General features: G+C 43.5%; 1 protein-coding gene across 2 annotated transcripts; it reads right to left on the bottom strand.

The window, feature by feature from the left end:
• Fus (FUS RNA binding protein) lies at nt 1-14966 on the bottom strand. Of its 2 annotated transcripts, none has more exons than XM_075972416.1 (15): nt 14870-14966; nt 13080-13104; nt 12796-12950; nt 9937-10081; nt 9607-9794; nt 9170-9383; nt 7543-7577; nt 6055-6087; nt 4582-4685; nt 3415-3544; nt 1809-1910; nt 1557-1680; nt 714-814; nt 450-594; nt 1-218 (listed from the first exon to the last, which is right to left on the bottom strand). In XM_075972416.1, exons 1-15 carry the CDS (start codon nt 14880-14882, stop codon nt 179-181), a joined length of 1554 nt encoding a protein of 517 aa, XP_075828531.1. In that variant the 5' UTR covers nt 14883-14966; the 3' UTR covers nt 1-178. The 2 variants fall into 2 exon arrangements, with proteins under 2 accessions (XP_075828531.1, XP_075828532.1); XM_075972417.1 differs by having other exon boundaries at nt 9937-10078.
• Nucleotides 14967-15055: the final 89 nt, after the last annotated feature.

Here is a 15055-nt window from a genome sequence, read left to right as displayed (position 1 = left end):
TTTAACTAAAATGTTTTTTTAATGGGAACCAAAGATATGGTTACAATTACGGTCGTCCGACACACACACACACAAAAAAAAAAAAATCCATGGGCAATTCTGAATTGAAAGTTTACAAAATAACAAGGGTAACACTGGGTACAGGAAGAAGAGCTGTTCCAGAACTTCAGAAGCCAAGCTAATATGGCCTCTCCCTGCGATCCTGTCTGTGCTCACCCCTGAAAGAAGAATTATCAGATATGAGTTACCAGATTATTCAATATCCTACTTGTCCCGTTACCCAACAAATGACTTTTCTTAAGTAAAACAACCTTAAGACTTGGTTCTTAATTCTTCTACTCCCCCTTCCCAATAATGTGACCAGCTAAGTCTTATCCTAGGAAATCACTCAGTAAAACCTTTTTTCCTCCCAACCTCTGACCAATTTATTTGTTTTGATTTAGACTTACCTGGAGTCCATCTTGCCAGGGCCAAAACCGCCTCTGTCCCCACCACCCCGGCCCCCTCGGAAGCCCCCACGGTCCCCGCCTCGGCCCCGGTAGCCGCCCCGATCATAGCCTCCTCTGCCACGGCGATCATCTCCATAGTTACCCCCTAGAGAAGAAATGACAATTTATCATCCTCATTCTTCTACTTTCCCACCCACTACCCTTCTAAATCAAAAGTACAGAGTTCTTTTGGGACTTCCATAACCAGTTCTGCTCCCTTCTTACCCATATGAGAGCCTCCTGGTCCCCCTCCTGGGCCATCTGGCTTAGGGGCCTTACACTGGTTGCATTCATTTCTCCAAGAGAAGTTCATGTTCTCACATGTACTAAAAAAATGAAAGGGGAATTAATTTGGAGTAGAGTCCAAAACACTGAATTCACAAGACTCTGAAGGCTTGTTTCTCAGCAGAAGCTAAACAAAAGTATTATTAAGCCTAGACCACTACAGCCTCCTTTTCTGTAGTTAAGTTTATCACAGCTCAGTTTGAACACATTTCTTCGTATTTGAAATCTTAATCTCACTTCAGTATGTCTGAACATGAATCATAATCACCTTTCTGTTCAGCATATTCATGTTATCCTACAATATCCGACCCATTTAGAATCTCAGTTCTAAGTCTCATTTTATACCCAGTACTTTAGAGTACATACGTGTAGCGGTTTGAATGAAAATGCCACCCCCCTTAGGCTCATGTTTGAATACTTGGTCCCCAGTTGATGTAAAGGTGAAAATGGGCAGGCATGGGACAAGAATGAAATTTCAAAAGCCCAGTTAGTATTCTCTTACCTCATAGAAGTTTTTGTCTCATGCCATGCCTGCCTGTTAATATGGTCCCTACCATGCTGTTTATCACAGCAACACGAATATAACTAAGATAAATTCTGTACTCTCCAAAATACTGTAGTTATTCACTTAGGAAACTCTAATCTTCCCTAAAATAAAAACTATTAACTCAATCTTCCGTCTACAATATTTTATTAGTTAAAAGAAAACATCTTCCTAACTCTTAACATAGTATCAAGGATCAAACACATTATTTAAAAAAAAAAAAAGACAAATTCACTCACGGATTAGGACACTTCCAATCCCCAGCTCGTTGCTGTCCACCACCTCCCCCACCTCCACTGGGGAATCCTCCACGGCCACCGCCACCACTGCCACCTCCTCCATAGCCTCCACGGCCCATGGGTCCTAAAATACAAACAGAATTATCAATCTACTTCCTTCATGTGGTTAGCCTACTTTTTTCAAACTTCTTTTCTTCATCTTCCACATTGTGCTTCATGACCTCTTTAAACCAAAATAAATACATGGCTCACCTCCTCGCCCTCGGCCTCCACGACCATTTCCACCACCCCGATTGAAGTCAGCTCTGCGAGTAGCAAATGAAACCTTTATAGGATTTCCAGAGAATTCTTTACCTAAAGAAATAAAGGTAGGCGAATTAACCAAAATAAAATATATTTTAATTTGAAAGCCCTATGTTGGAATCTATTATACATTAAGGTTTTGTTCTGGAGTTTGACACGGGATCTCACTATGTAGCTATGGCTGTCCTGGAACTATGTAGACCAGGCTGACCTCAAAAATTCTATGATTTACCTGCCTCTGCCTCCCAAGTATGGGGATTAAAAACATGCTTCACCTACCTAGCTCCATTACAAAGTAATTATTTCAAAGTCAGCTTATTAAAAAAAAGTTGACATAAAAAGATTTGGAGAGAGCTGGAGAGATGATAGCTCACAGCCATCTGTAATGAAATCTGGTGCCCTCTTCTGGCCTGCAGGCAGAACACTTTATACATAATAAATATCTTTGAGGGGGGGATTTGGAGAGTTAGAGATGGCTGATGGCGAGTATTAAAAGCACTGGTTCAATTCCCAGCAAACACCTGGTGGGGCTCAGTCATCTATAATGAGATCTGGTGCCCTCTTCTGGCATACATGGAGGCAGAATGCTGTACACATAATTAATTTTTAAAAATATATTTGGAAGTGGAAATATAGAATGCAGTGGTTCAGATCCCCAGCACCATAAAAATAATCAGGAAGAAGCTAAGTGTTGGTGGTACACGCCTTTAATCCCAGCACTGGGGAGGGATCTCTGTGAGTTCGAGGCAAGCCTAGTGTACAAAGTTCCAAAACACAGAGAAAACTGTGGGGGAGGGAGAGACACGACACGACAAGAGGAAGATGGCTTGGTGGGTGAGAATGCTTGCCACCCAAGCATTATGACCTAAATTCAATCCCATGAGCACACACGGTGGAAGGTGAGAATTAACTTCACATGGTTTTTTTGCTCACTGACCTCTATGCCTATACCATAGAATGTACACGCCCTATCTAGATATACAGCAAATCTTGATTAGTTGAAGACTACAGATCTAAAACACTTTTAGAATTTGGAGAAATGGGCTGGAGATATGGCTCAGTGGTTAAGATCACTGGCTACTGTCTGAGTTCAATCCCCAGCACCCAAAAGGCAGCTTACCCTGCCTTTAACTCCTGGTTCCAAGGGATCCAAAACCCTCAGACATATATGCAAGCAAAACACCAATGTACAAAAAATAAAAATAAACACAGAGAAAGTAATTTTAAAAAAACTAAGAGTGGATTGCCTTCTTAAAATGATTTATAAACTAATGGACATGAACAAAGGAGACTACACTGAAATTACAGATAAATAAGTGCCAAAGGCCTACAAGATGGCTCAGCAGGTAAAGCTGATTGCTGCCAACCAACCGGAACCACCCAAGTTCCATTCTCATGGCCCATTTGTTACAAGAACCAAACTGATCACTCCAAGTTGTTCTCTAAACGCCGCAGGTTTTTCCATACTCAGTACCATTAAGACCCAAACTCCTCAAACAGACCCTGTCTCCGTAGCCCCACCCCTACCACCACCACCATGGTTTCTTATACATACCATCAAACCAATCGATAGCTGCTTTAGCAGAAGGTGGGTCATCAAATGAGACTGTTGCCTCCCCCTTCAGCTTGCCAGTTTCCCTGTCCGTGTACAAATTAATCATAGGCTGTCCAGTTTTCTTATTTGTCTAAACAAAACAAAAGAAATCATCACTTTTTAGAAGACACAAGCTGGTTTGGCTTAGTGTTTATATATAACCTGTACATCCCTATAGGTTGAGTGTTATACGTAGGTTCAGTGGTTACAGTACTTTCTTGGCAAAAACAATGGTACAGGGCTCAATCTTCATCATGGCAGCAAAAACTCCACATTACTTGCAATACCTAAATAATGTTATAGTTATATTGTACTGTTAGAACATGGTTCTATAGTTAAGTTGTACCATTTTAGTCTAGCCAAGTTCAAAATTAAACACAATCTAAAGTTGGTACAATCTACTAACACAGTGCATATAGAAACTTCCATCATTACCAAGACTTAGTTCCAAACTTTGACTCTTTCCCAGTTACTCTTTCTGTCTCACAGAAGCCCTGCCCTGGTTTACACTGTGCCCTTGAGTACCACCTCATCAGTCCAATTTTTTTGGTGTGGTTTCTTTTAGAAAAGTGAAACCATGAAATGCTCTCTGCTCAATGTAAGTTGAAGTGGCGACACCCATTAGACTTTGGCTATGCCAGGTATTAAAGGCACATACTTGCAATCCCAATATTCAACTGAATTTTATTTTTTGAGACATGGTCGTTACAAAATCCAGGCTGTCCTGGAAGATCACTTGTTTCTGCGGGGAATAAGGGTGTGCAACCTACACTCAACTGAAATTTAACAGTTTAAGTATACAAAACACAAAACAAAACCCAAGGATTATGCCAAGTTTAAAGCCAGCCTGGGGTGCACAGTGTACACCCTAATCTTAAAAAAAAAAAAAGATTGCTTTCACTACTAACAAACAAGACCTTTATTTTTCTTTTCCTTCATCTCTCTGTAGAGTCTTGACTATTCTGCAACTCACTCTGTAGACCAGGCTGGCACTGGAACTCAAGAGATCCATAGTGCTGGGATTTAAAGGCATGTGCTGTCGCCACCACCCAGCACCCAAGACTGCTGTTTTTATTAACATGTGAAATCTGAGAGCCTGTAAAAAAGCACTTATTATTTCACAAGTACCTTAATAATTCCAATCTGCTTGAAGTAATCAGCCACAGATTCTATTGTAACATTCTCGCCCAGGCCTTGCACAAAGATGGTGTTGTTGTCTGAATTATCCTGTTCTGTTTGTTCAAAACAGAGCAAAAGGAAAATTGAAGAGCACAAGAAAGACAAAGGTAAGTATTATCAACAGCGTAAGTATTTAAGATTTCAAGCAAACGCTCAGATTTCTGACCAACTAGTCATTCAATTATTATATAAACCAATGGTACTCAACAGTCATGCTCCTTTGGGGAATCAAGCAACCCCTTCACATGAGTCTCCTATGGCCATAGGAAAATAGATATATACGATTTATAACACTAGCAAAATTACAGTTATGTAATAAGTTGTAGTAAGAGTAACTATGGTTGGGAAACTGTTTTAAAGAATCATAGTATTGGGAACCTTAAAAAACCACTGAAATAAGCAATCCCATTAAAAAAACCACTGAAATAAGCAATCCAATCCATCCTTATTCTAATATTTGAGTATTCATCTACCTCCTTTAAAAAAGTTACATCTCACAACTATCCTTGAAATATTTGACACCTAATACAATACGGAAACCAGTTTCCCAACTTTCACTTGAAGACTCTTTCGTAAAAACCCCCATTTCACACTAGGAGGTGCATAGTGGAACATGCCTCTAATCCCAGCACTCAGAAGGCAGAGGCAGGTAGATCTCTGAATTCTAGAACAGCCTGGTCTATATACAAATTAAGAATATCATAAAAGAGATATTGCTTCCCTTACACATCTTGCAATCTGGTCTTTTATTCAATGAATATTGTTTGCTCAACAATTTAGATGTGTGTCCTTTTTTCTTGAGTTTAAGACAGTCCCCTGTGTAGCCCCTGGCTATCCTGGAACTAGCTCTGTAGAACAGACTAACCCAGATCTGACTTCAAGAGATCAGCCTGCTAGGAACAAAGGTGTACATCATCACACCTGGGTTAATTATATGTGTATTTTAAAAACACCACCACTAGTGCCAGGCAGTGGTGGTCCATGCCTTTAATCCCAACACTTGGGAGGCAGAGGCAAGTTGAACTCTGTGATTTTGAGGCCAGCCTGGTCTATAGAGCAAGTGCCCAGTGCAGGTTCCAAAACTACAGAGAAATCCTGTCTAGGGAGGGGGAAGAGGAGAGGGGAGAGGGAGAAGAAAGTGGGAAGAGAGGAGTTGGAAATTTTTAGTAATTTTTAATAAAAATTTTAATTAAAAAAAGCAAACAAAACAAAAACACCACTACTAATTAATCTTAAGTGAACACTGCGACTAGAAATAATAATTACCAGACTCAACCTAGACCTCTGGATCCAGTATTCCTAGTATTTATAGACCACTGCTGCTGACCGGGTACAACTAAACCCCCTTCCCTTCTCTCTACTTTTTCAGCTGTTTGTTTCCAAAAATACCAAGGTGAACACTTCATGAAAACCTGAACTCACCAGAATCATGGCGTGATCCTTGATCCCGAGGGCCTTAGTTACATGAAAAAAAAGAAAACAAAAACAAGGAAAGGGAGCCATTAGCTAACAGGAAAGGACAGTTAAGGCAACAAATTCACATCTAATGCAAATTCTTGCTTCCAGCCTCTCTCCAAACCCTATCCTGGGGCCTGCCCAGTAGAGAAAATTCTAGGCAGGTCTCAGGGAGACACAACACAGGCCCTTTTCTTAAGAACTGTTATTTTGAGTCCCCAGAGATAATGCCACACTTCAAGAAAATGCTCTCTCCCCCAGCTAGAGCTGGGAAATGTCCTCAGCACAGATGGGGGGCAGTTCAAACTCAGTAACTCATTTATATTAACCAACCAACTCATACATTAACTTGGTCCTGGTTCTCCCACCAGAGAGACAGAAGCTCAACACCAGCCATGTGATGTGCATCCATCCAGTTTCTCCAAACTTTTAACACCAAAGACAACCCTTGTAGAAATTTTTAATTTCATCTTGAAAACCATTCTTAACCATACTGTTTCCCCAAAGCAACATGAAATAAAAACATACATAGTAGCTATTTTAGTTTAAAAGCATGTCCCAGGGAATAGACCAGAAATCTTGTTTTCATATACAGCCTCTATTTTTCCCAGACACCATCTTTAACCAATGTTTATCTAAATTCATCGTATATAAATATTGTACCTGTACACAATGACACCTAAGTCATGAACCCAAGCCTTTGGCTTTACGTGTTTAGACAAATCAAAAAACCATTTTGTTTAACAACCAGAAAAGTTCCAGCTTACTGGGAGACTTCTCAAATTTGACATTTTTCCATGAATTCAAGTTTGTGCTGTTTTAAACCTGGTTATTTCCCATGAGCAAACACATGCTCTCAAGATCTTTCTTGAAGCAGTCCATACCACACCTTCCTTTCCAGATCTAGTTTCTATGTGCTTGTCTGAGTACATATGTAGAATTGCATTGACATCACTTGGTATTTAATAAAAACATATATACCAACTTTACCAGCCTCAGGGTAGGGCAATAATTCATGTCCCTCTCCCTGATTAAAACATTTGGGAGGTTGTGTACATAAACACACATACACACATACACACACACTCTCTTCTCTCTCCTTGGACACACTGATCAAAAGGATCCTAAAGTCAAGTTGGCACCACATGTTCCAGAACATTCTCCAGTTGCTCATGATGGTGTGGTCACTAAGTGCTAGAAGTGGCAACACTCATCAAGAGGCCTAAATACTTGAGTAAAACCAATTTAGTTGCAAGGCTGCTGAGAAGTTATCCCTGCCTGCCTCCAGGTTAGCACACATCTGGCAGCAGGAGGCATTCTACCCCACCCCCTTCCTGGAGGTGGTTACAGACACTTTAGAAACCTTTGACACTTAACAAGCTAAGACATCTGCAAATGAACAATCAGACAAAGCATTGCTGGGAGTTGGGAATTTTGGAAACTCTGTTCACTTACCACCAAATTTATTGAAGCCACCACGGTCACTTCCGCTGGAGAAGACAAGTTAGAAGAAAGGACATGAAGCTTCCAACAGCTACAAAAGGGTTTTGTTTTGTTTTGGTTTTTTTGTTTCAACATTCCCCAAACATGGGTAGGTGTTTTGGGAAAAAGATTCAAGTGGCTACTAAAATATACCCCTTCCTGACCACCCTTTGTCTGACCTTTGAGCTTATCACACACGTGTGCAACTTCTCAGACACAGTTAAGGATTTTGGTTAAGGATTTTGCTTTAAAAAGTTGTATCTATATCCCCTGGAAAAATAAAAAAGCTCATTTTTTCTTGGTTGTTTTGTTCTTCTGACGTAGATTTTTTTCCTCTTGTTCCAAGTGGTGGATAACCCAGCAGTTGGTTTAAAAGATCTACCCCAAATTACCCAGAAGACATTTCACACCAGGCCCCTGGGATAGCCCTGAACACATTTTTTTGTGTGTGGTTTTTGCTTTGAAAGCAGCAAGCAGACTCAACCCAATTCCATAAAGTCATAACCAAAGGCAATTTCCCCTTAGAGCAAGACACTCACAGCTAAGCCCTGTCCTAACTACTGAGCTGTTTTTGATCACCCTTCACCCCCGGGGTCACCCCTTCTACACTTTGAGAAGAGCGAAGTATTTTGCAATGTCACCTTTCATACCTGTGGCACATAAAATGCAGAGCAAGTTAACAGTCACATAACAGTTGTTTGCTTTTTAAAGTTTTGCATTAAACACACGCACACAACTAGAGTTTTCCATACTTTTGCATTTTTTGAGATTACCCCCACCCACCTCTGAATACTTACCATGTACAAACTCAAAAAACCTACTTTTTGCAAAAAAAGGAACACTGACAATTCTCCCCTTTTCAAAGAAGATAACAGGGTCCTTTAAAGTCACCAAGAGATTTGACAAACTGTTTTAACATCAAATCTAAGGTTTTACTTGAACAAGAGATTCAGTTGGACAAGCGGATTTTAACTGACCCGAGAAAAGACGGACAGTGGAGTAAGAAAGCGGAACACCACTGTCAAGTGTATTTTTCTTGCCCCGAAAGTTTGTACACTTCAGTCAGAAGACCCCATAAATAAACCAAGTCACACACAAAATCATAGTCAAATTAGTGCAAATCAGGCTCATAATTCAAATAACTACAGAATATAGTTGAGTAAATGCCAATTCCTAGAAGCTGAGGTCAAGTTTACCATTATTACCAATTCCCCTGGAGGACACATGGGAATACACAGAACAAGTTTCCCCAGATATTTCCCAGGAATGGGATTAATAAATTTCCCTTGCAGAGATGTCTTTACTCCCAAGTTTCTTGCCTGAGATAACAATGACTCCAATCCACATGTATCTATGTATATTCTTTTTTGAAAATAAATGCACCAATATTCAAATCTCTACTCAAGAGCTGTAAAAGGGTTTGGGCTCCCACATTCTCACAAAGACATAATAGGAATATACAAAGAAACACTACAGCCCACAAACTGAAGCCTTTACATACCCCAGAGAACAATACTAACCATGCACTAGAACTGACTTCAAAGGAGATCCATGCAGCACTCCCCCACTGAAGGTACTCCCTGACTCATGAAACACCTACCCCATGCCGCCTCTGCCTCCTCGGCCACCTCCACGGCCTCTGGGTTCATAGCCACCACTGCTTCGGTTGTAACCACCTCCACCGCCCCTGCCACGGCCCCCACGGTCCTGCTGGCCTCCCCCGTAGCCACCACCGCCGCCACCACTCTGGTCCTGATTGCCATAACCACCACCGCCGCCACCACTCATGGAGGACTGATCTTGGCCATAGTTGCCTATAAAAAATAATAAAAAACGGAGTGTGTGCTTAATAGTTACATATGCTTAGCATACACAAATTTTTGTTACAATTCCCAGCAAAAGTAAGAGAATATAAAGTATTGTGGAAATGGTCAATGGTCCCACTATAAAGGACAGTAAGAATTAGAAACTTGGTAAACAAGAAGGTAAGGGGCAAATTCAGAGAACAGAGAGACAAAACTGAAGACTCATTCTCACCTCCACCACCCCCTCCTCCACCTCCACTGCTGCTGTTGTACTGGTTCTGTTGTCCATAACCCTGAGGTGGGTTATAGGAGCTTTGCTGTTGTCCATAGCTTTGTTGCTGTCCACCATAGCCAGACTGTTGGCCATAGCCTCCACTCTGGGGCTGCCCATAGCTGCTGCTCTGAGAACTGCCACCGTAACTAAGCCGAAAACAAAACAAGAATTATGCTACAAAATGATCAAAAGCTTGCTTTACTTTTAGTGCATTCCCTTTCTTTACTCATCAGAAATCCAACAATTTACCAAAAGTTTCTGGCCTTACCCCACTCCCATACTACTTACCTTCCCGAGGTGCTGCTAGGAGCTGGCTGTTGGCCATAGCCAGGGTAGGAGGACTGCTGCCCATAAGAAGATTGGGAACTCTGGCTGCTGCCATAGCCTCCAGTGGAACCATATCCCTGGGGAGCTGACTGAGTGCCATAGCCTGCTATAAAGAAAAAATGAGTTACAAGAGGCCAGGTGTAATTGCGCTCATCTTTAACCCCAGCATTTGGAAGGCAGAGGCAGATACCTCCACCGATCAAGGCCAAACTGGTCTACATAACAAGTTCTAGGTCAACCAGGGCTACATAAGATAAGCTGAAGAGGGCTGGAGAGATGGCTCAGAGGTTAAGAGCATTGCCTGCTCTTCCAAAGGTCCTGAGTTCAATTCCCAGTAACCACATGGTGGCTCACAACCATCTGTATTGGGGTCTGGTGCCCTCTTCTGGCCTGCAGGTATACACACAGACAGAATATTGTATACTAAATAAATAAATATTTAAGATAAGCTGAAGAAAAAAAAAGGAACTGGGTTAAAGAATAGCTTGAAGAAAATACTGTATACTTCCCAGTAGTACTCACCCATTACCTGGGTGGAAAGTCATCTTAGAGACTACTATTAAGTTTACTGACAAGGCCAGCTGCCTGTAGATTGGGGCAGGAAGATCACAGTTTAAGACCAATCTGGGTATCTTAATGAAACTATTTCCAATTACTTTTTTAAGGAAAATTAACTGGACTTGCTGTGAAAGTCTTTATCAACCTCGGTTCAATCACCAGACCCATCATCTAGGTAGGGAACAACTGATACTAGGTTGTCCTCTGATGTCCACACACACATGCATCACGTAACAAACATGCACATACTCACACAAAATAAAAATACAGTAATCACCATGCCTGCCCAGTTTTTTAAAAAAACCTCTGGACCAGGCCATGGTGGCACACGCCTTTAATCCCAGCACTCACTCGGGAGGCAGAGGCAGGTGAATCCCTGTGAGTTCGAGGCCAGCCTCGTCTACAAGAGCTAGTCCCAGGACAGCTAGGACTGTTACACAGGGAAACCCTGTCTCGAAAAACAAAAAACAAAAAAAACAAAAAACAACTCTGTAGAGCCGAGCAGTAGTGGCACTTGCTTTTAATCCCAGCCCTTAGGATGCAATTTAGTCTGAGTCTAATCTACAGAGTTAGTTCTAGGACAGACAAGACTACAGAGAAACCCTATCCTTAAAAAACAAAAAAATTAATAAACCATCTCTGTAAATCTTGAAACACACCAAGCCCAGCATTTCACGCCTACAGTCCTAGAACTCAGAAAGCGGTCTCAAGCAAAGGAGGAGTAAACTAGGGACATAGCTCAGCTCTAACAGAGTACTTGTTTAGCACGCACAAGCTCTGGGATCGGTCTTCAGCACCATATAAACCAAGTATACACACCTTTGATCCCAGCACTCAAAAGCAAGATCAGTAGGTTCAAATATACAGCAAGTATCTGGCCAGCCTAGCCAACTTGACATTTTGTCTCAAGACAGAAATTTTATTATTACTTTTATTTATTTTTATTTCGTGTGCATTGGTGTTTTGCTTGCATGTATGTCTATATGAGAGCCCCTGGAACTGGAGTTACAGTTTTGAGTTACCATGTGGGTGCTGGGAATTGAACCCGGGTCCTCTTGAAAAACAGCCAATGCTCTTTAACCACTGAGCCATTTCTCCAGACTCTATTATTACTCTTAAATATTACTATTAAAGCTTTGACTTTAACTATCTCTTTTTGTTGCTGGATTTTTTTTTTCTTTTAAACAGGATCTATGTAGCTCAGGCTGGCCTCCACCTCAGACTGGCCCATTTCTGCTTCCCAAATGCTGGGATTAAATGTATGGGCCTCCATGTGGTACCCCACCTTTGCTGGGGCTGCGCATAAGGGTGTTTTGCCTGCCTGGTGCCATCAGTGTCCAAATGACGGCATCAGATTCCTTGATATGGAGTTAGACAGTTGTGTGTCACTGTGTAGGTGCTGGAACACTGGCTCCACTTCTAGAGGATGTGTTCAATTAACTTTGCTGAGCCACCTCTCCACCCAACTGCCCCCACCCCTTTTTTGAAAATTGATTTTTTTGATACAGGACTTCTCTGTGTAAACCTGGCTGTCCTGGAACTCTGTAGGCCAAGTTGGCCTCAAACTCAAGAGACTCTCACTCGTCTCCGCCTCCTGTGTGCTGAGATTAAAGATATACACTACCACCGCCTGGCACTTTACTGTTTAATATAGGTTCAGTTTCATTCTATCTCTCCCAAATCCAGGTTTCCCTATGCCATTACTAACTGAATTTTCATGTATTGCTATAGACTACTTTTTGCCCTTTTGGACGTAAGGGCAAATCCCCCCTCTCTGTGCATCACATCTATCAGCCCATTTCCAAAACTTTTCAAGTAAACCATTTTCTTCTATCCTAAAAATGGTTCTCTTTAGGAAACATGCTTTCTACAAAATGAAAATATGGAGAAATTCATCCAACAAAGGAACAATTATAAATCATTTTCTTAAAAAGACTGACCACTGGGCCGGAGTGGCTCAGCGGTTGAGAGCACCGACTGCTCTTCCAGAGGTCGTGAGTTCAAGTCCCAGCAACCACATGGTGGCTCACAACCATCTGTAATGAGATCTGGCGCCCTCCTCTGGCCTGCAGGTATACATGCAGACAGAACACTGTATACATAATAAATAAATAAATCTTTTAAAAAAAAAAGACTGACCACTAAATTTTAACAATTACAGATTGATAAGGGAAAATACGCGATTTTCAGTACTGTTCAGGTTTAAGAAGGTATTAACATTCACTAACAGTGTGTGAAGATGTGTTCCACTATGAGACTCACTGTTTTGGGTCTGTCCATAAGAAGAGCCATAGCTGCTCTGGCCGTATCCTGAAGTGTCAGCTGATTGGCCATAACCACTGTAACTCTGCTGGCCATAGGGTTGATTGCTCTGCTGGGAGTAGCCCTGCCCAGGCTGGGTAGGATAGGCCCCATAGCTAGGACAGAGAAAAAAAACAGATCAGTAAAGTTATCTTAAAATAAAAAACGCATACAAAAACAGATAACTAAAATTATATTGATCACCCTTATTATCTACATACAAAAGCCAGCCCAGAAACACTCACCTTTGAGTTGCTTGTTGTGTATAGTCTGTAAAAGTGGGAAAGGAAAAAAAATCATGTTAATTTCAGTTAAGACTGGAATACAATGAAATTCAACAAGTACTAAGCACTCTAAGAAGGGTGGTGGTGGGGCAATCCCTTAATCCCAGCAGTTAGGACGCAGAGGCAGGTGGATCTGAGTTAGAGGCCAGCCTGGTCTACAGGGATAGTTCCAGGACAGCCAAAGCTACACAAAGCTTGTCTCAAAAACAAAAGTAAAAGGCATTCCAGAGCAAATAAATCTACAACAATTATAAGTAAAGCGAGCTGGAAATAGGCAAGTTTTAATACAAGCAGCGAAAGAACCCAAATTCCTAGACACCAATAATTCTTCGATTTTTGGTTCTGAGTCAGTCAGGCCCTGGCCATGCTTAGCTGTATGTAACACAGCCCGAGGCATCATACCAAGGGGGGAAAAAAAAAACCAAAGATTTCTGTGGGTAACTACTATTATCTGAAACATTGTCAAGGGACTGGTCCTGTACTTTTCAAAATTTTCTCGTTTTTTTTTTTTTTTTTGCCGACAGGGGTCTCTATTATGTACCTCTGACATCTCCGAACTCACTATGTAAGCCAAGCTGGCCTCAAACTAAAGAGCCCTCCCTATACCTGAGACATGTGCCACCACACCGGCTTAAATTTTTTCTTCTTTAGTCTCAAAACTACAGCACAGACGGATCTCTGAACTTTAAAAATGTTCTCTCGGGCCTCTCCAAGGCCTGCAACACACCATACCAACTAAATACCTTTAAAAAACACTTATTCACCCCGTGACCAACCTTGGAGACCGTAAGGCCAAGTGGCGTTTTAGCACAAAGCCAAACAATCAAGGCAGCAAAGCTCTTTGACCCGAGTAGCCTCGAGGCTCCCGGCGATCGCGTTCCCGCCTACCGTGCGCACGAGAAGCAGAGAGCTCTATAAACGCGCTACGCGGTGGAGCTCAGCTCCGTGCAGGAAACCCTGGGCCTGCCCCCGCACAAGGAAAAAAATGACAGCTGCGAGGGTGTGGCCTCGGAAAGCGACTCCTTCGGTTTCCTTCCTGCCTCGGGAAAGCTAAATCCCGAAGTGGGAATGGCGTCCGGCCGGATCCGGGAGGCCGTTGGTCATTCCCCGCAACCTCGCGGACACGCGGGCCAGTTCCGGGCGTCCCCGCTCCCGCCGGGCGACGACGGAGGCGGGAAGAGGGCGGCCCCGCCCCTTCCCGAGGGACCCGGGGAGCAGGGCGAGGCCACCACCGGACAGGCAGTCTTCCGCTGAGGGCCTCGCGACAAAAAAAAGAAAAAAAGAAAAAAAAAAACAACTCCAACCAACTCGAGGCGGGCGAAGGGGGAAAAAACGCGCCGAGAAAGGAGGAGGGGCCAGAGGAGCGCGTGCGCGCGCCGAGTGCCCGGATGCAGCACTGCGACAAAGCGAGGCCCGGCACGCCGGGAGGGGGTGGGGCGAGGCTACAGCGAGCAGGGGCCTCCGCGCCCCTCACTCCAGGTCGCCAGGCCGCGTCCCTCTCTCCACGGCCCCCGCCCCGAGTGACCGGGCCCGGGGAGAAAGCCCTCAGGCGCCGCGTCAAAGGCACTGGAAGAGCCAAACAAAATGGCGACACCGCCCTCCCCTTCCCTCTTCCCGCCGCTTCCCGCCACAGAGGTGCGGGAGCCCACCCTTGCCCGCTACCACGGGCCCCGCCGAGAAACCCCAAGTCTGGCCGGGAGGGGACGAGGCTTCCCCGGGACGCGCCATTGCCGCCTCGCGCCCCCACATACCGTTTGAAGCCATGTCCGCGCACGCGCGCACAGGCCGCCAAGCAGCCGAGTTCCAGGCGACTGCGAAGAGGCGCCGCGAGGACTGAACGACCCCGCCTCCCGCGGCCGCCTTAAGTACGCCTCCCGCCTACGCGCCCCGCGCACGTACCAAATTGGGCCGCGCGAGGGGGGAGCACGGCCGGGCTC

Source organism: Microtus pennsylvanicus, chromosome 5 (assembly GCF_037038515.1).
Source record: "Microtus pennsylvanicus isolate mMicPen1 chromosome 5, mMicPen1.hap1, whole genome shotgun sequence".
NCBI classification, from domain to species: Eukaryota; Metazoa; Chordata; class Mammalia; order Rodentia; family Cricetidae; genus Microtus; species Microtus pennsylvanicus.
Note: the sequence above shows the minus strand (reverse complement) of the source record. Positions and strands in the feature narration are given on the sequence as shown.